The sequence below is a fragment of the Lytechinus variegatus genome, chromosome 3 (genome assembly GCF_018143015.1).
Source record: "Lytechinus variegatus isolate NC3 chromosome 3, Lvar_3.0, whole genome shotgun sequence".
NCBI classification, from domain to species: Eukaryota; Metazoa; Echinodermata; class Echinoidea; order Temnopleuroida; family Toxopneustidae; genus Lytechinus; species Lytechinus variegatus.
In genome coordinates, this window is record NC_054742.1 from 62,055,564 (window position 1) to 62,076,933 (window position 21,370).

The following is a 21,370-nucleotide window of genomic DNA, read 5'->3' on the forward strand; positions in this document are numbered from 1 at the left end:
TTTCATTTTTTTGTTCGCTCCGCCAACAGGGGGGGGGGGGGGGGCCTACCCCCGTATAGATAGCCCCAGTGGGGGTGTTACCCAAATTTTTAATTTTAATTTTCAGGTCAGTAAACAATATATTGCTTTCAACCCCACCCCCACTCTCCCCACGGCCCGGAGATGTGTGTAGACAAAATATCTAATAATATTCCCATCTGGACTCTGGACATTTCAAGCAAAATATTTTACGTCTTCTAAGTACGAAATAGATTAAAACACCTCATTTTGAGACGAATATACAAGCTAATCAATATTTCGAATTCATTTAGTCATTTTGTTATTTTCATTCATCAACCAATCCAATCTTCATCACGATTAATCTAACACCCCCGATTGATGTTAAACAAAAAAGAAAAATATTGTTTCTTCTTTTTTTGTTGGGGGGGGGCTAGATTACAAACGCGTGTTGTCTTTATACCATATATAAATTTTAATCTGTTTCCATAACCTTTATACAGCATGGGGAGTCAGAGAGGTTGCAGCCCAATTTCGATATTTTAGGTAAGGGTTAAAAAAATGGGGGGGGGGGAGATGGTCGTGTCACCAAGATTACTGGTCCTACCAAAGACCCTTGACTTTTTATGTTGTTCCTCTTTTTATTTATCATCAAGTTTTAGTTATTTTGAATTATTATATCATAATAGAGTCAACCAGTATTATAATCGGTTTGATATTACCACGCTATATAATTATGTTTATTTACGAATCTTAAAATTGAAAAATATTTGTCCTTTGCAACCTTTTATTTTATTTAGGAATGGGATGGGGGTCCTGCACAGCAGGCTCTCACTCCACCCACCCGACGGACATGATAATTGTCTTGTTTAAGCTAACTATATTTCGTTTGGATTTGAGCTTTGTTTAATTTACAAATTAAAAAATCGTGCAAAGAAACTTTCCGAAGAAAAAGAAAAGTATCTAATTCTATCTCTGCTATAAGAGGCCAATTATTTTTTTTTTTAAATATGTTTTAGGGGTTAACATGGAAATTTTGTTAACAATAACTTGTCAAGTTTATGATTTTTTTCTTATATGCATGGGCCTTTATATATCTCTCTCTGTATGTCATATTTATATTCATATGTAATTGATTTGCAACTTTCTGTTTCAATATAATTGTCCATAAAAGTGTTTATTTGTATGTGAGAATGATTCAACATGATTGGGAAATTCTGAAACTCTGCACTATATGCACTAGCTGCACGCACACTCTAACTGCAAAGATACTAAGTATTGCTGCCCTCTACGTTTATGAGGCAGATCATGTTCTGCTGTACTCGTACTCGAGCACAGCCGGCCTACAGCTAGCTGGCAAACAACTTTTTTTTCATGTTTTCATCTCATGATTTAAATGTAAGAATCCCCTGTTGTTTAGGCTCTTTATTATCTATTTTACAACTTGATTTGTTTCACTGTAACATTTAGTTATGTAGCCCCGCCGCCTATCGTTTCGCTTTTCTTAGTTCCAGCCACCACCACCGGCCCACGGACGGTGGTAGAGTAGGCGTCAATCCTAGGCCTGCAGCCCTCATGAACGTATAAAGCGCTCGCTGCTAGCAGCTAGTCCGGCGGCGCGGGTACAGTGCATGCAGAGCTCCACCGGCAGTTTTCCGTGATCAATTCAAGCAATCCAGCGCGCATTTTTTGATTTCACCGTAAAATGGCTGAGTCTGAACCGGAAAAGTCCTCTCTTCAGAAACCATCTCCTACTCCTTGTCCTTGGTCAGAAATCTGGACTGAAGTTGAGGACTTAAAAGGTTGGGTATCAACCTTTGTACAAGCACAGGAGGTTCTGAAGAGGTTTGAGATAGCTTCTTCCCTTCGCTTTGTGGGCCACAACAAGTCAAAAAACTTTGGGTGTAACACAGTTCAAGAAGATCCTGTGGCAGGTAGATCTTACTTAGGCCTTGATCGGTCTCTTATTCTTAATAAACTGGGTACCATAACATAAGAAACTTATCAAACTTAACAAGGGCACTACACAAATTTCATCGTTTGTGTGAACTTAATGGGGTTGGGGGAGGGCATTTTAAAAAAGGGTAAGGTAATTATACCCAGTTGTGTGTCCGGACAGGACACGGTGTGTCGGGAATAACAATTGTAGAAAGTCATTTGGAAAAATTTACAAGCAAAGTTTCTTCAATTTTTAGTACAAAATGTTAGGAAATATTGATTATAGAGAACAAAATAAAAGATGATTACTTCCATTGAATTCACATTGTACATGTAATGTAATCCAAAGACAAAAAAGAAGGCTTCAAAAGTATAAAGTGTCCAGACACCCGATCCCCCCCCCATCCTACTAGGATTTCTCTACAATTCTTACACTACAGAATTGGTTTAGAAATTAGATTTAGATCTAGGCCTAACTTAGATCTCATCTAGATTAGATCTAACTTAGAACATTCTGAAATAGTCTGCCTTATCATTTCGCTGGAGAAGTTTGTAGCCCCAGAACTTTCTGAGATGTCACAGCAAACAAGTTCCTTTTAAATATTTCTTAATGAAGTCATGACCATAAAACTTTGCTCTAAAATGAAAAAAAAGCACAAGTTCTACTATCCTATAACACCAAATTCATCTCAAACTCATAAACTGATCACATTTTATGGAAAGTTGAACATTGTGAAAAATTTGACCTTTTTTTTTTTGCTGATTCAGCACAATTTTAGCTGACAAAATTTGCAAACCTTCAGACACTGATGGTAATCTCGCCTAATATAGGGATGTGTGTTAAAAATCAGATTACAAAAAAATCTTATTAAAAAATCAGTTTTATCAAGGGAATTCATATTTGGTACCCAAGTAAATCAATATTTACCTGTTCGATCATGAAAATCAATACAGGTTTTTTGCTCATTGTCTTTAAGTATATTATTATTTTTCTCCACGTTGCAATGTACACTGCATCTGCGCTGTGCATTGCTTTGTTTATTTTGCAATGCCAGTGCAGTATGACTGAGATCTTCAGCCTCTTCTGCTTCCAAAACTGATATCTGATAACACACAGATAATCATACAAGAAAACTTGAGATTTACAGAAACTATTTTTCTTACTTTAGGTCTACTGATGTCATTCTTTGACTGCTGAGTGCCTTATAGGTGCATATCTGATTATATCCATATTTTAACTTCACACCATCTTTAGACAGATTTATTCGGTTTGCTGACCACAAGGATGGTATAGTGCATTGCGATGGATCGCCCTTCGTCGTTCTCGGGAAGTACACATTGGACTGTATGTTCGGCAGAGACAGGAATAAGGCGGCAAAGGAGAGAATGGCAGAGGAAACGGACAGGGAGTTGAAGGTATATTGACTTCTCCACAGAATTTTCAAATTCATCAAAAACGTTATAAAAATATATGTTGGTAAACACACTTGCAAATCCACAGAAATGCTACTAATTCCGAAGATCTACACTTCTAGCGCCAACATATTACACATTTCATTATTTACTGATCCGCTTGTTAACTCTTATAATGCTATATAATTCCTGCCAAACAATGGATAACTCAATATCATGCTCAAGAACCAAATCATACAGTTTTAAAGTCCTTAGTTATTATGTGAATATTAACTTCTATTTTAGTCTTGGAGAGCAGACTTCCAATATTCATGCCAACACCTGGTCCATGTATGCTAGACTAGAGTACAGTAATTGCTGGTATTAACAAACAAGAGTACTTGAAAGCTCTGTTATCATCAGGACATGATGAAAATACAAAAATTAGTCATACATAAATGAAGCATGATTGATTAAGATACAAGTATAATCACTTCTCTTGTATTAAGGGGGATTATCCCGGGCCAAGAAAAAAAAGAAAGCGGCTTCAACAATCCAAGAAGAAGGGCTGTCCAGCCAAAGTCATCATGAAGGAGGTCATCCTTTTCCCACAATTCAAGGTAATGTATTTGGTGAAGTGATCCCAAGTCTAAAATTAATGAAATTTGGATTGTTTTTAGCTTTATACTATAGAGACTTAATTTATTTGCCACCATAAAATATTTTGGATTACCTGTAACCCACCCCCCCCCAAAAAAAAAGCTGGATAATGCAATCTTTGATATCAACATAACTTGCTAATCAAGCTTTTACATTATCAAAACTTTGTTTATAGGTTACTTTAAGTTTAATAGTTAAATAATTTACTGGCTGGTATTTTGCAAATTGTAGCATTTGCACTATTTTGATGATCACTGGATTTTTGTATTAGCAAATAGATATCAAAGAGTATAAACCTCAATAGTCTCCTGAGTATTTGTGATGGTGAAATGACATACAATCCCACTAGGTAGCTTGTCAAGTATGTTTAACATGTCTAAAATAGACATATGTTCCATGTGATGTTACCCCCCCCCTCCATTTTTCTCTCGCCTGCATAGCAGAGCGAGACTATAGGCGCCGCTTTTCCGACGGCGGTGGCGTCAACATCAAATCTTAACCTAAGGTTAAGTTTTTGAAATGACATCATAACTTAGAAAGTATATGAACCTAGTTCTTGAAACCTGGACATAAGATTTATCAAGTATTACTGAACATTTTGCCTGAGTTTCAGGTCACATGACCAAGGTCAAAGGTCATTTAGGGTCAATGAACTTAGACCATGTTGGGAGAATTATTTTCAAAATCTTAACCGAAGGTTAAGTTTTTGAAATGACACCATAACTTAGAAAGTATATGGACCTAGTTCATGAAACTTGAGCATAAGGTTAATCAAGTATTAGTGAATATTCTGCTTGAGTTTCAGGTCACATAAACAAGGTCAAAGGTCATTTAGGGTCAATGAACTTTGGCCGAATTGGGGGTATTTGTTTAATTACCATCATAACTTTGAAAATTTATGGATCTAGTTCATGAAACTTGGATGTTAGGTTAATCAAGTACCACTGAATATCCTGTGCGAGTTTCAGGTCACATGACCATGGTCAGTGGTCATTAAAGGTCAATGAAATTTGGCAATGTTGGGGGTATTTATTAAATTACCATCCTAACTCTGAAAGTTAATGGATCTTGTTCATTAAACTTGGACATTAGGTTAATCAATACCACTGAATATCCTGTGCCAGTTTCAGGTCACATGACCATGGTCAGTGGTCATTAAAGGTCAATGAAATTTGGCAATGTTGGGGGTATTTGTTAAATTACCATCCTAACTCTGAGAGTTTATGGATCTAGTTCATAAAACTTGAAGTATAAGAGTAATCAAGTATCACTGAACATCCCCTGTGAGTTTCAGGTCACAAAACCAAGGTAAAGGTCAGTTAAGGTCAATAAGCTTAGGCCATGTTGGGGTAATTGTTGAATTGCCATTATAACTTTGACAGTTTATGGATAGAGTGAATGAAATGTGGACATTGGTGTAGTTGACAAGGCTTAAGTCACTGTTCAAATGTCATTCATGTCAATGAACGTGGTATTATGTCATATGAATGGTGTTTTTGTGAATGATTATTTTATAGTAGCTTTCAAAGTTAGCACTGCTGCTATATTAAATCGCGTAATGCAGACTAGACTGCCAGAGGTGTTCCACTTGTTGTATAGACTTATTACATAATTTGATACTTAATTATTAACATCTTATATTTGGTTTGAAACCATGAACAGAGTTCCAACATGAGCAAGTATGTCCGGGACCGGAAAAGCAGTGCTATCCGGAACTCACTGACAAACGGAGAGCAGATCGAAGCTGAACACAGGATATACATCCAGCTCCCATCTCTTGCATCTCACCAGAATACCCACAGTCAAGGACCAGTAAGTGCTTTTAATTTCTGTACCCTTTTGTCAAGGAATATAGGGAGTTATGTACACCATTGTGGTGGTGGTGTGTGCGGGTGTGTGTATGCTGGCTTATGTATGCCATTGTAATATTTGAATAAAACAGTTCTGCAGTTTATAAGGTATTGATCAATTCTGATCTAAAATTGCTTTGTTTCATGACTTCATAAAAATATGAATTACATCACTGTTTTCACAAACAACATTAAAAATACTAGTACTACATGTTATTTTGACGTAGATATCCACTGTCAATCAAGAGGTTTTGGTTTCAAGTCCTGCTGGAATCCCATTTTCTTTGCTCTTTTTTTCATTTAAGACGTATATGTATTAGATAATTGTTTAGCAAAATGAAGGAAAGTATAAGCTATCTCGGTCTGCTGAACACATAATCAATAAATTGATTAATTGCTGAACTGACTTAGTGACCAAATTATGGATCAGAACGTTTGACATGGACACAGAATTTATTAATGTTACTGCTTACTAGTCATACAATGCTACAACAAAGGAAACAAGCTCATCATAATACCTTTGTTTGGTTTTTAATTTTCGTCTTTTATAGCTCATAGGCTCTCTCAATCCCCTGGCGAAAGAAATCAGAGGCAAAATCCAGGAACTGGTGGGCCATGGTGTCTCCGAAACAAAGGAGATAAGGCGACATTTAAAGATATATGTAAATCATCTCTTCCCCAACCCTGCCGAACGCCCTCATACTACAAACACAGCCTATTATCCCACTGACACCACTATCAGAAACCACATATATGCAGCACGAATGAGGTTGGGGTATGTTGTTGCTTGTTTACCTGATTGCTGTATGATTGTAGTAGGGCTCTTCCCTGTGTAAATTTTATTGCTTAATTTTACTGTATCTACATTTAGAATAGCATGTCAAATAGCAAGTACCAGAGGAAAAATTGTTTAGTTAAATATTGATATAATGCATCAGCTGTCCTGGAATATACCGCAGGTTTGGTGCCAATATTATACTGGATTGGTGCCACAATTATGTTATTGATATAAGGCATCAACTATCCTGGAATATACCGCAGGTTTGGCGCCAATGTTATGCTGGATTGGTGCCATATTAATGATATATCTGGTGCGGTATTCTGAAAACGTTCTTATCTTAATTTTGTTCTTATCTACGTCACTTTCTTAAATTGGTATTCTGAAAACGTTCTTATCTTTTTCTTATCTTTTGTTCTTATCTTTGTTCTTATCTTGCTCTCCACCCCCAATGCTGAGCGCGTAAATTTACCACTCGCGCATAAAAGTGCGCTAAAAAGATAAGAACAAAATCAAGATAAGTGGTATTCTGAAAACGTTCTTATCTTTTTTCTTTCTTATCTTTCACGGTATTTAAGATAATATTTAAGATAGCTAGAGGGTTATCACATCTCACGATGTCTGCGTTTTTTTCTTGCTCAAAATCGATGGCCACTAGTAGTAATAAGTACCCACAAGTATTACTCCCACCATTTCTTTCATTCACCCTTTATTTTGCCCGTCTATTTTTTATATCCCTTTTTCTTTTTTCTTCCTTTCTATTTGTCTGTCTTTCTTCCTTTCTATCTACATGTCTTTCTTCTTTTATTTCATTCTTCATTTATATCTTTTCTTTTGTTCTGTTTAAATCTTTTAATTTTTTTTCTTTTGCTTTGTTTCATTTATACTTCAACTTTCTTCCATTTTTATTTTCCCTTTTCGTTTTATCCCTTTCTTATTTTTTTATAGCTACTGAGTATTTATTTCTTATTTTCCCCCTTTTCTCTTCCTTTTCTTTCTTTCTTCCTTCACTTTTTTTGTCATCTTTCTATTTTTCTTCCTTATTTTTTCGTCCATTCTTTCGTTTTTATATATGCTTTTCCTTTTTGTTTCTTTCTTCCTTCACTTTTTTGTAATCTTTTTATTTTTCTTCCTTATTTTTTCTTCAATTCTTTCGTTTTTATATATGCTTTTCCTTTTTTTAATCATTCATTTTATTTTCCCCCTTTTGCTTCCTTCCCTTTAATAATTCTTAATTTTTCTTTCTAAATTTATTTTATTTCTGCTTTCTGAAATTTTTGTGTCTTTTTTACTTTCTTTTTTTTTATTTCGTCGCTCATTCTTTTTTCGTTCATTCTTTATTTACCCTTTTTCTTTACTTTGTTTCTTCTCTCTGTCTTTCTTCTCTTAACTCTTTATTTTCCCTTTTCGTTTTTTTTCTCTTTCTTTCTTTCTTTCTTTCTTTGAATTTACCTTTCTTTCCTTTATCTTTTTGTAGTCTTCATGTTTGCGTTAATTTTCCTTTCATTTTTTCTCTCTCAATTTTATTTCTTTGTTTCATTTCCCTTTTTTCTCTTCCTTCACTTTTTACATTTTATTCCCTTTTTCTCCTTCTTTTTTTTCTTTCTAACTTTCTTTTATTCGTTTTTAGACTATTTTCTTTTTCGGTTCCATGTTACTTTTTTTAATCTTTTTAGTTTGACCTTTTTCTTTTGTGTGTGTGTGTTCCTTTTAGTTTCTTTCTTTTCTTTTTCTTTTTGTTCCTTCACTTTATCATTGATAATTGTTTTATTTCTTTCATCCTTTTCCTTCTTTTATTTATTCTATTTTTCTTTCTTTTTTATTTTTAAGTCCTTTTTGCTGGCTTTCTTTTGTTTACTCTTTATTTTTCATTATTTTCTGCTTTGTTCCTTTCATCTTTTTTCTGCTTCATTCTGACCCTTTTCTGTCTTCTTACTTTAATACCTACTTACTTTCTTTCTTCATTTTTTATTCTTTATTCGTACCTGCTTTATTTACTTTTTTCTTTATTTTGTGCACGTGGACGTCTCGAAATAATAAAATCAGTCATTGCGTATAAAATGCCTATTTCGCGCAATGCGCCAGAAACAGTGTACGCGCAGCGCCCATGATATTCTCTTCACATAAGGTACGCTTCTATTGGTTAAACTGCCAATATAACACGCATTTTGATTGGTAATATCCTATAAATGGGCGTGTTGAAGATAAGAAGAAGGCAGTCCTTACAAAGATAAGAACGCGTTAAGAAGATTTTCAGAATACCGATTTGCAATGATTTTAGCGTCTTCTTATCTCAGTGAGATAAGATAAAAGATAAGAACAAAGATAAGAACGTTTTCAGAATACCACCCCTGGTGTCCTGGAATATACTGCTGGTTTGGTGCCCATATTATGCTGGATTGGTGCCATATAACTAAGTAGTAACTTGTATCGGTAATGTACACATGCACGTATTTGTACGGTGATCGCGACGTGCATCACGCGCGTACGGCAATATGAATATTCATGAGCCATGAGCTGCAGGATTGATGCCTATATAGTGCTTACCCCCACGGACGGGCAGTCACTTACTGGACCCGCTGAGGCTATCCCGGCGCGCCATCTGGTATTCGTGGTGGAGAATTGCTAACTCGGGGGAGCGTTTCTCAACACTTTTGTCCGACCTATTGTGGTCTGCCCCGGGGGGGGGGGCACTCAGTACCGGTATAAAATGCATGGTGGCTATGTGCCGCAGAGGGAACCCCCATTTTTACACTCAAATTTCCGTTCCAAGGCATAGCATTTTTGTCTTATTGAGAAAAAGAACAAAGAAAGCCACTCCAAAGCATAGCATTTTCTTCTTATCGAGAAAAAAGAAGTCTGCGCCAAAGCTTATAATGAGCCACAATTTTGGTGAAAAGCAGCCGCAGAGCGCTGTCTGACCATCGTCTCTGCGCTAGCGCACCCGGCGCCCGTGCCGACGGGCTAGCTGCATGCAAGTATGCCCATTCCTACCTCAAGCGAAGTTCGTGCAGGCTCCACTCCACTTCACTACCGCTACACTACGTTCCACCTACCTGAACTTGGAGACCGTGAACTCGATCTGATATTCCGAGGGACAAAGGTGAGATTTTATGGGGGGAAAATATAAAATTCATGCAACATCATGATCTTTAAAAATAAAACTAATATTCTTATTTTACACAAAGTTTCACTTCTTTTCCATGCTTCTATCAGTCTCAAATTAGTGATTTAGAGCCAACATGAAGTTCCTCACACGTATAAATAATTCGCTGCCGATTTCAAAATATTGCATGCGCGAGGGTACAAGCTCGGAGCGAACCCAATAACTTGCGCATATCGCATGCGCATGCGATGTTTTGAAATCGGCAGCAAATTATTTATATGTGTTTGTAACCCTAAGCAGACAATAGACCAATGGAGTTTAACTAACTCTTTTTAGACCACTTGGTTGTAGTCACACATATTTTCTTTCTGTATGTAGGGAGATGACTGGCACTTCTCCGCTAGCACAGTCATGGTCAAGACGCATGTGGAGTGCTGTACAGAGGGCTGCTTCATCTTTTACTTGGGAAGGTAAATGCAAGGAGTGTGTGTGTAATGCAGTTTTTACAGACGTATCAATCAGATATGATTATTCATGTCTTGGACCAACCTTCAACATCACCATCCATTGATGTGACCAAGGCTTGAACCTTTGAACTTCTGTATAAATTTTTAACTTCCAAATGTACTTGTAGCTTGAATTTCATTCTCATGCCACAATGCCTAGAGAATGGATGATTTCAAGTACGGTGTTGACCTTTTGGTGTTGGTGTTAGGTCAATTTTTACACGATTATAACCCCAAACTTAAAATAAAGATGGTCCAGAAAAGTAACTAACTAGTTGTAGAGGTGTCAATAATGTGATCTGGATCAGTTTTGCAAACTATGAAGAAGTTTTGGAGCCAGAGGAAGCAATCCAAATTTCAACACCAACACCAAGGCCAACACCGGACTTGAAATCACCCAATATAAGCTCTCAAAGTTTGTCTGCAGAAAGAATCTACAGAGTGCTGTATTCAAAGAGTAAACATGTGAATTAATCATGGAAACAATAGTAGCTACAACAAAAGTTATGCTTTTTCGCTATATTTTTCCGTTTTAATACACCAGTATTATGGTACCCCGCTCGATGTCCGTCCGTCCGTTGACTTTTCCTTGTGAACGTGATAAAAGTTTAACTTAACCTAAGCTCATGTAATTTGGTGTGTATGATAATAGCATGGATACCAGGAAGCCTATTGATTTTGAGGTCAAAAGGTTAAAGGTCAAGGTCACAGTGTTATGTTTTCATCTAACCCTTCTGCAGTCCTTGTAAACACAATAACTTCAGTTTAACTTGGCCTAGGCTCATATAATTTGATTTGTATGATACTAGCATGGATCCCAGGAAGGCTATTTATTTTGAGGTCCAAATGTCAAGGTCACACATGTTTCCATCTTACCCTTCTGAAGTCCTTGTAAAACCAGATAAATTTACTTTAACGTAACCTAGGCTCATATAATTTAATGTGTATGATACTAGCATGGATCCCAGGAAGCCTCATGATTTTTAGGACAAAAGGTCAAGTTCACAGTGACGTTTTCATCTTACGCTTGTTAAGTCCTTGTAAATGTGGTAAACATAACATAGGCTCATATGATTTTAATGTGTATAATACTAGCATGGATCCAAGGAAGCCTATTGATTTTGAGGTCAAAAGGTCAAAGGTCAATTCACCACCTTCCACTTTTCTTGCTTAGCCAATAACTCCATTTTCCGTGTTACAGGTGGGCAAATTATGTGCCCGCCCTAGCGACACTCTTGTTGGACTTAGTTTTTATTTTGTTTGAAAGAAAAACAATTCATCTATTTGCTGATGGAATACTGGTATGTCTGTGTAGTGGTTAGAACTGTCTTTTGTTTTTCATCTCATACATTTATCCAGAGGATAGTGTGTTTGAATCCCACCATGACCTTAGCAGCCTTTGGCAAGGCATCAGTCTGCTCTTTGCCTCTCTCCACCCAGAATGAAGAAAAGCATAGATGGATAATGCTGAGGGTTGGAGCTTATACCCAAACGCTCCTCAGCATGTGGAGAAAGTGTATACATTGTGTGTAGGCAAGCTAGAATTTGTGGACTTTGGTGATAATACCACTTTAGAGATATTAATCTATTGTATGCAGGGGGAATCAAATCCAAATTGAAAGTTTAATAGAGGAAAAAGGCAAATTAGACAAAGCAGGTAGGTGGAGTTTTTGTAAAAATAACAATTTTGGAAACATCAAATAGGCCACATTGATGATGTGATAAGACTACTCTTCAATTATTTTATTGTAAGCTATATTTTTTATCCTTATGTCTGTATATACCATGTTGTAAATTGAATGTAAATCAGTCTATGACTGCCATTTTCTGTGTACATTTGGAATAAACCATTCAATAAATTGAAAAAATGAATAAATAGATAAATAAATGAATTATGATAATAACAATAATAATAATAATAGTAATGATAATAATTATAATAATGATGCAACATACAGGTAAAACATAGGAATTTAATTTAACACATATACCAGTTTCTTGACATGTATTTCAATGGAAAAAATGTTTAAAGAAACAGGATTGAATCCTTAGATTGGCAATGTGGTGGAAACTTCAAATCTTTTAATGAAAAGTCACACTTCTTTTATTTTGTCGATACATTCTCTATCAACCTCTATGTATCCTGTATAAATAGACCACAGTACTGTATAACAATGAGGAGAATATATGAATGTTCAATGTTGCCAATTTTGATATTAGAAGCTGATGAAATATGGATTCACCTAATTCATTGCCTATTACGATTATTTTTCAGGGGAGAAGAAGTTGAGGTATCTGCCTTTCATGGTGGATGGTGTACAGGTTGGTATTATACCACCCAAAATGGTGGAAACATTAGCATCTCAACCAGATATCTTTGAATTGAAAAACAATCAAGTCCACCTGTCTTCTACATTGAGCACCTATGCAGAGAGAACTGCTCGGGTTGGAGAGTTTTTGTCTACATGTCGTGAGTCGGTTGACTTTATAACCCTCCAGGGTTGGCGGAATGAGGTGAGATTGAATTCTCATTTTGAATGTTGTGGAATGTCAGTACATAACACTTAGATAAGGTTTCAGCAATTCCTTAAAGTCTGTTAATTAGATATCATTTCATATGAAGATGACAATTTGTTTGTTTGTTTATCTATAGTTTGAGAAAGTGGAAGTAAAGAATTAAAATGAATACATTGCGATTTTAAAAATAGCCAAATTGCATTTTTGAATTTGGTTGATGATAACAGGAATGATGGGGCATTATGGGATTTGTTTCACAAAAAAATTATACTTGAGTTATGAAGAAGTCATTGTATATGAGCATGCCAAATCTTTCTCATGCACAATCTCATGATTTCTCATCAATACTGTCTTTATTGACATTGCTAGCAGAAGGGCCAACTTCCTTTGAAAATATAGCTTTTGTACATCAGGAAAAAAAATGCATTTTTTTCTCTAACTTCTGTTGTTTTTCTCTTGACTGTTTAACCTCTTGAATATCCCATTTCAGCTTATTCTAACAATGTGGGGGTAGGTTATCTCCTCCTGTTAAGTTTCTGTAAGATTTTTTTCATTGTCAAATTGTATCTTAGAACTATGCTGTCAGCAGATCATACTATGATACCCCTCTATTTGAAATGGAACGATCAGCTACATGTAAGTCAATTTAATTATTGTTTAAATTTATTGTATGAATATGATTCATGGTCATTTTAAATTAAGCAATGAATACAGATGTAATGTCTCATATTTATATACAAATATATGGAAACGAAAATGTAGAATATTTTGCATGGTTAATTTGAATGACCTGAGAAAAATGGAACAAAAATTGCACTGATATATTATTTTCTTTTTGATCGAACATAAGTAAGAAAGTTGTGACATTTTATGATTTTGTTCTAATGTTTCCATATTGCAGGTGGTATGGACCAAACACTATGGCCCAAATTTACAAAGGTGGTTTTGAAAACCCACGGTTGAGTCTGGTTTATGCAGATTTCCTCTATAAATTATGCTTATTTTACCACGTATCAGGCGCGTCTATAAAAAATTCCAAATACAGGAAAACTGCATAAACCATGGACTCAACCGTGGGTTTTCAAAACCACCTTTGTGAATACGGGCCTATGTCTTCTGTATGTTACGATTCCCTGGGGGGGTGGAGATGGGGGCAGTCAAATATATTGCTGTACACACGCGTGACCAAGGAATTTCCAAACGCCCTCTAAACAAGTTTTTCTCTGTGTGCAAAATAACCCCCTAAACAAGTTTTTTGCGGGCTTTACACATTTTGGCCACTAAACAAGTTGTCGCCAAAATATGACCTTCTGGGGGAAAAAGCGTGGCGAAAAAAACATACCCGAAACACGTTTGGCTAGTTTTTACAAAAATAAAGCTTTGGGGAAAAAACATACTCTAAATATGTTTGACCCCGTGAGTGACCATTAAACAGTCTTTCAAAACCTTTTTCTTGAAAATCTGTGTTTTTGATACCCTTAACGAGTCCACGCGCAGACCACATCCAAAACTTAAAAACACCCCTTTAAACGCATTTTTTTGGTCATGCATGTGTACAGCAATATATTTGACTGCCCCCCCCCCTGTTTCTTTGTTGTATAATCTCCAAATTTAAAAATTCTGTGTTTTATGTACATATAACAAATTCAATAAAATTAATGGGCGTTTGATATCAGATCATCAGATTCACACTAATTTTGTAAATAACTTTGTTTTGTGAATATGAAATTTGAAAAGGTTTTAACTCTCGTTTTACATCAATTTTTTATTAAAGATTCAGCATTATGCTTGCTTTATTGTTCTCTCTTTATTCAGTTCAACTTGGGTGGACTGGAGAGGATTTTAACTGTATGAACCTTATCCATAGTGGTTGTCGGTGATATTTCATTTGGTTAAATCTGTGGGCTTTTTGTGGTGTAATATAGAAAAAAAATAAGTGGTTTTCCTTCTGTGCTTTTGTTGTGATCCAGCCAACCTTTAAGATACAGTCACACAATCGCTTACGCTAAGTTACTTTTGCTGCGGATAGATACGGATAAATGGATGCAGGCATCCGCAGGGTTGTAAATAGATGTAGCTCTTTGTAATTGATCTTGAGGTAAACATGTCCAAGACATATTTTTTGCATGTGTCAGAAATTGCGTTGCCATCGTAATCTTCATCAATATTCCTGATTTTTTGTTTTAGAAATTATACAATAATTTTTTTTTCTTCAAGATTTATCAGTAATTTAATGGCAAGCCAGAAATCTACATGTACTTTAGTTAATTCAGAATTTATTTAAAATCTCATATTTTTTGTAAGGTTATTTACTATTGATAATAACTTATGGAAAGGTGTTTTCTTGGTAAAGATCAATTTACTATTAGGCAGGGAATGTTGAGAAATTAACCTTTTTTATGCAGTGATGGACACAGAGCACTGTATGACTGCGTCGTTATGTAGGTAGAGCAGTGTATAAGTTGGGTAATAACGGTAGATTATGATGACATTGCTTAGTAGTGGGGCTTTTTCTCAATCAATAGTGATATTCCGTTACTAATTGATCTACCAGATCTCGCCCAGACAGGTTTTATTGTTTAAGAGTGCCCTCTAATCATTGTCAGTAGTCCATCTTATGTTCCCTGCTCCTGTCCATCAGCTCCTTCTCAACATATCGCCCCCACCATTCTTTTTAATAATAATAACAATAATAACTGGATTTAAATGTATGAAGCGTTTTTTGCCAGAGGATACAAAGCGCTGCTATTATTACCCCTGCTTTAGCTCGAGCTACCATCACCGGCACTAAGTGCATGCAAGGAATTACTCCTACCGGGTCTAATTATACATTCATGCATAGGCGGCGAAAGTGGGGAGGACGTGTCCCCCCCTAAAAAATTTTTGGGTTAGCAACTCATTAAATTTAGGTTTTTGGGGGCACTTGTCAAATTTTTTACCTGTGTCCATCCCAAAAATTAAGTTGGACACCCCCTAAATTTTCTGGCTTCCACCGCCAATGCATTCAAGCCCCAAAAACCACTATGGATAAGGCTGGTGTATACCCTGATGGGTGTCAACATTTTTTTTAGGGGGGGAGGGGGACTTCGATCAAGTACCAGAGGTTACATGTATATCCCAGTGCTACATAGTTTTGTTAATCATCCCCCAGGTCTATTTGGAATCAAGCAGTATGGAGTTCATGTTAATGGTTACTGCAGACATCCCACAGAAGGTATTTGTATGTGGATTGGAAAGAGATCACCCAACAAGCAGACTTACCCTGGAAAACTAGATCAAATCGTAAGTTTCATAACAAAAATAATGATTCATATTGATGGGATACACAGTGTCATTTTATTTGATGATACCGTTAAAAAAGTCTCCCCAAATGAATTATGAGATTTTTATTAACCCTTGCTTAACTGGGGGGTGGGGTAAATTGACCCCTCATCTTACAGATTTTGTGACTATGCCTTATGCAAAATTTTGTGACTGCATCCGCTCACTGATGTTTTACTTTCATAAAATTTTCTCCAACCACAATTGATCATTAATTCATCACAAAACCCTCAACTTTGCAAGTTCCAAACAAAAAAAACCTGAAAGAATTTGGAAGGCTAATTCCAGCCCAGCCTAATTTTCATACCCTTTGTTTCAGTGGGCAGTGCTCGCTCAAGCATAAATAGTTTTCCAACTTTTTGGTGTCATTTGAAAGTTGACTTAATTGGCTTTTTCCCGAAAGTGATATATTTATTAGTTGGCAGCCATTTCAAAAGTTTATAGTTTTTTGGGGGGAGTGGGGGGATGCATTGTAGTAGGGTAGTGCTTCCAGTGTTGATGTGGAAGCTCATAATAATTTTCATAATAATGAATTAGTCTTAGATTAAGGTAAGAATTTGAAAAATTTCCTGTTTTATTGTATGCCAAGGCTGCCGGTGGGTTACCAGCTTGTTTGGACATCAGAGAATGTATGATGAAAGAGAGTGAAGAGGAGGCTAGCATACCAAGAGATATCAGTTCAAAAGCTCTTCCTGTTGGTGCAATAAGGTAGGAAATGAATAGATGGATGGATGGATGGATAGATAGGTGGATGGATGGATGGATAGATGGATGGATGGATATGTGGATGGATGGCTTATGGATGAAGGAATGAATGAATATAATTTATTGTATCTTAAAAGAGTGTGAGGATGCTTATTTACAAAGAGACATCAGCTCCAAAAAGTAGTGAATGAATGGATGGATAAATGGGTGTATAAATCAGTAGCTTACAATCCAACAGCATGTAATCTAAGCTCCGTTTGATTTCATCTTTACAATTGATGAAAAGAAAGCATGAGCAATAATTATCAATCTATTTATGATTTCATGTCTGATATGGCACAATGAACACATCAATAATGTCATTTTCTTAAAAATGAATATTTTTCAATGAAAATCATCTTTAAAAAATGTGTCTTTCTTCCACACTCCTGATGAAGTTATTTCTTTGAGGATGAAAGAGGCGTCTTCCCAGAAACTCAGTTCATCTTTGATCTAGAACTACCAGTTGATTTTCAACCTAGAGTGAAGGATGGTGAAGTTAGTGAGTTCTATCTCTGGTCGCTCAGTAAGGTAAGAATCATTGTGCAAACAGTTTACCCAAGTATAAATACACAGTAAGGAAAAAAAGTTGTACATTGCCCAACCGTAAAGGGGAAGTTCACCCTGAAGAAAAGTTTGTTGTAAAAATAGCAGAAAAAATGATTAAATCTGTTAAAGATTAAGAAAGTTATTAGAATTCAAAGTGTTAGATTTGTGACGTCAAAAACGAGCAGATGCCCCATTATGTTATGTAATATAAAATGTGTGAATTTCAAATTTTGTATGGTTCCTGATGACTTAATTTTGTTTCTATTCATGATCGGGTGTGAAATGATTTGTATATTGATATACGAAAGGTACAGTAAAAACCATTTTCAATTTTCTGAGAAAATGAGATTTCATTAATTTTGTACCATTTGCCATGCAGGAATGCTGCTCGCATATGACGTCACAAATCATATAATTAAAATTCTAATAACTTTTTAATTCTTTGATGATTTTTTTCTTAAACCTTCAGCAATATCTTTTATTATTTTTTCTGCTAATTTAACAACAAACTTTTTGTCAGGGTGAACTTCCCCTTTAAAAGAAATCATAATCGTTACAACTTTTTGACAGTTTCATGGCTTTTTCTAGCCCAAGTTTCTTATGATCCTAATCATCCTTTTTTCATGTTCTTGCTTCTTTCAATAAGAGTTGTTTAATGTACAAAGATCACATTTCAATGCCAGCCAATGTGAATCAAAATGATTGAGAATCTATGGCATTTTAAGAAAAAGGTTGCCAGTCATGGATAAGATTATTTGTCACCTATAAACAGCTTTATGAACCATACACCCGACTGTGACATTCAAAATGACGGGATGAATAAGTAAGTCAGTGCCACAAGTGGAAAAAAAATCACTCTGCACTTCAGCTGCTTTCTGGGAAATTGATAACTACCACCGACGGGGAATAATCATTTACAAAAATTTAGAATATTTTCTTCATTGAACTTGCTGATGATTTTTTAAAATTATTTTTCTGTGTCTAGGTGAAGGAAGAGATAGCAACTGACAGGTTTAAACCAAACTGCAGCCTTGTATGTTTAGACTTCTTAATTAGGCACGGTTACATCAATCATGATGGCGGTAAGGTCATAATCAGAATTGTGTATGTAAAGGCAAAGTCTACCTAAAGGGGTTATCTCACTAGGTGCATGCCCTGTTTTTTTTTTTACTAGTGTGGCTCCAGTTGCAGGGACGTTTCCAGAAAATTATGTAGTGTCTCGGTTTCCCAAGAAGAAGTTCATTTTAAAAATCAGAAAATTAACCTTTATCTACCCTGATCAGAAAATACCAAGTACTTTTGCCATTGTGGAAGCAAAATATTCCTGAAACTTTACCTGCTAAATAGTAGATACTTGTCAAAGTTAGAAGAATATTTGCAGGGATTTTTCTCATATCACAGTTATTCTTTCCAGTGGCGGACTGTGACCCGGAGGAGACAAAGCATTGGAGGGGCACGGTATTGTTTGTGAACAATGCTGTGCCCCTCCAGTGCTTTGTCTCCTCTGGGTCATGGTCCACTACTGATTCTTTCAGTGTATGTCTTAAAACTAGCGAGCAGTTGGTCTTGTCTTCTACTCCGACCATACTGTTCATGCTTGTATTTGTGAGAACTTCCAAATGGGTCTGCTTCAGGTTGGGAATTAATCATTGGGTATTTTGAGGTCTGAACAAGTTCTCGTTATCTAACAGGTATTCTGGTGATCAAGTTGGTGTGAATGCACCTTCTGTTACCCCCAAGCAAATAAATAAGCCTGATCATGGTGGTGTAAAAAGTGCATGAACTGTAAAAGGAATAAGATAAACCAAGATAAACCAAATTCACTGACATAGGCATTTGTGATTTGATGATTATTCATGTAATCCTTTTCATCACATCCAAGCTGAAGAGTAACAAACTAAATTTCCAAACTTTACCCTTCATGTACTGTAGTGATAAACATTAAATGGTAAGCTGCTAATGCATGTCTTTGGATCTCTTTCAAAAGTATGGTATTAAATAGCTTCCCTTGGAGACAGAGACAATACACACTGTTTCAGACATGTCTTTATGATACCATCACTGATTATTACTGTATTATATGGACTCCCTTATTCTTAGATGTAATATAACTTCCCCGTTTCTTTAGCCAATGAAATGGACTGTCCTTGTATTACATGCACAACAAAAATTACAAATTTAATATCCAAAAGTCTAATTGAAAGAATATAACGCATAGTGTATCATTTTTTTATTCCCATCACAGAACCTCATTACTTGGATTTCCTGTCAAGTCTTCATCAAACTCATTTTTGAAGCATCAACTTAATAGTTAAAGGGGAATGAAACTTTTGGAACAAATAGGCTTGTGTAGAAACAGAAAAATCAAAGAATAAGAATAAAGAAAGTTTGAGAAAAATCGGACAAATAGTGAGAAAGTTATGAGCATTTGAATATTGCAATCACTAATGCTATGGAGATCCTCACATTGGCAATGCGACAAGGATGTGTGATGTCACTGATGAACAACTTTCCCTTTGGTGGACTATAAAATACCCTCAAAATGTCTCTTTTTGCTTTTTGTTATGATGATACAAACTCTTTATCCATGATGTATTCTTAAAAAATATGTATTACATGCCCTCATGTAGACAGAACACATGATTTATGGATAGATGTGATAAAAGAGGCAATTCTAGTGAAATATATACTAAAGTAATGGGAGAGTTGTTCACAAGTGACATCACACATCTTTGTCGCATTGCCAATTCGCTTTCTCCATAGCATTAGTGATCGCAATATTCAAATGCTCATAACTTTCTCATTATTTGTCCGATTTTTCTCAAACTTTCGTTGATCTGTTTCTTTGATTTTTCTGTTTTCACACAAGCGATCTTGTTCCAAAGGTTTCATTCTCCTTTAAGGTCAACCTTTCATCACTCCTGGGCAAACATATCCTGAAGGAACACTTAACATGAAACAAAGCTTTCACCACGCCAAAACAATTGAAATCACGAGGAACAACTCCTTTACCTGGGTGAAGCAAGTGTTCTACCACACTTGGACAAATAAAATCCTGAATAGGCGAAGCAACATTTTCACTGCTCAGAAAAACGCAAATTCCCTGAAGAACAACATGTTATTTGAAGCAAACGTTCCACCACTCCTTGACAGCTTGAATAAGTAACATCTCTTTTTATAGATGAAACAATGGACCGGCTATGTTATCGTCATCATCTTTTAACCTGTTGGCAACTGATTTTCAATGACTTGATACAGAGAATCGGGGAGTGTTTCATCAACATTTTCGTCTAACAAGTTGTCAGCTCTGACAACTTTCCTTGATTCTGATTGGCTGAGAGGCACCGTTACCACAGTAACAGTCGGATAAAACGTTCTGACAAGTCCTCTCATGAAATGCTTCCCCGTCAAGTGTAAGAGAATATTTTCTTGCACTATGAACTGTAAGGTCCAGCTGGGTGTTTCATAAAACTGTTCATAAGTTAAGAGCGACTTTAAGAACGACTGGTGATCCTTTCTTGAGGTGAATGGTATTCACCAATATGTTCATTGGCGATGGTTTAACTCATAAGAAAAGTTCATCAGTCATTCTTAAAGTTGCTCTTAACTTACGAACAGCTTTATGAACAGCCCCCAGGATTTACATTCAACCCAAAATACAACTGTCTGTCAGCTAAAATAGCCAGACAAATATATATTTTCCTGCTCTATACCAAAGTGTTAGATGGTACCTGGGGTCTTGTTGCATAATAGTTACTATTATTTTAACTTTACCATCCAGTGGTAAAAGTGCTCATCAGCCAATCAAAATCAAGGATTCAATGACAGTTACCATTATATTACCTTAGTGGTAACTTTTATGCAACTTTGCCCTGGTATGAATGTAAAAGTTTTGGGTTATTATGTATTGTTTGTGCTTTGTCAAATGTGGGCATTATCTTCAGAGATAATGCCTGTATAAATGGAACAGGGAGGTACACATTTACACAATGCAGGCTTTGGGCCATCCGTT

The 21,370-nt window shown here is 35.9% G+C and overlaps 1 protein-coding gene across 2 annotated transcripts; it reads left to right on the forward strand.

The window, feature by feature from the left end:
* The first annotated feature begins 1,297 nt into the window (after positions 1-1,297).
* LOC121411580 (nudix hydrolase 20, chloroplastic-like) lies at positions 1,298-19,708 on the forward strand. 2 transcript variants are annotated; one of them, XM_041604375.1, is made up of 13 exons: positions 1,298-1,395; positions 3,191-3,351; positions 3,837-3,947; positions 5,650-5,799; positions 6,389-6,612; positions 10,100-10,191; positions 12,503-12,741; positions 13,317-13,380; positions 15,896-16,026; positions 16,655-16,773; positions 17,208-17,340; positions 18,344-18,440; positions 19,604-19,708. In XM_041604375.1, the coding sequence occupies exons 2-13, from the start codon at positions 3,283-3,285 to the stop codon at positions 19,651-19,653; spliced, it is 1,479 nt and encodes a 492-aa protein (XP_041460309.1). In that variant the 5' UTR covers positions 1,298-1,395; positions 3,191-3,282; the 3' UTR covers positions 19,654-19,708. The 2 variants fall into 2 exon arrangements, with proteins under 2 accessions (XP_041460309.1, XP_041460308.1); XM_041604374.1 differs by lacking the exon at positions 1,298-1,395 and adding an exon at positions 1,548-1,931.
* The last annotated feature ends 1,662 nt before the right edge of the window (positions 19,709-21,370 follow it).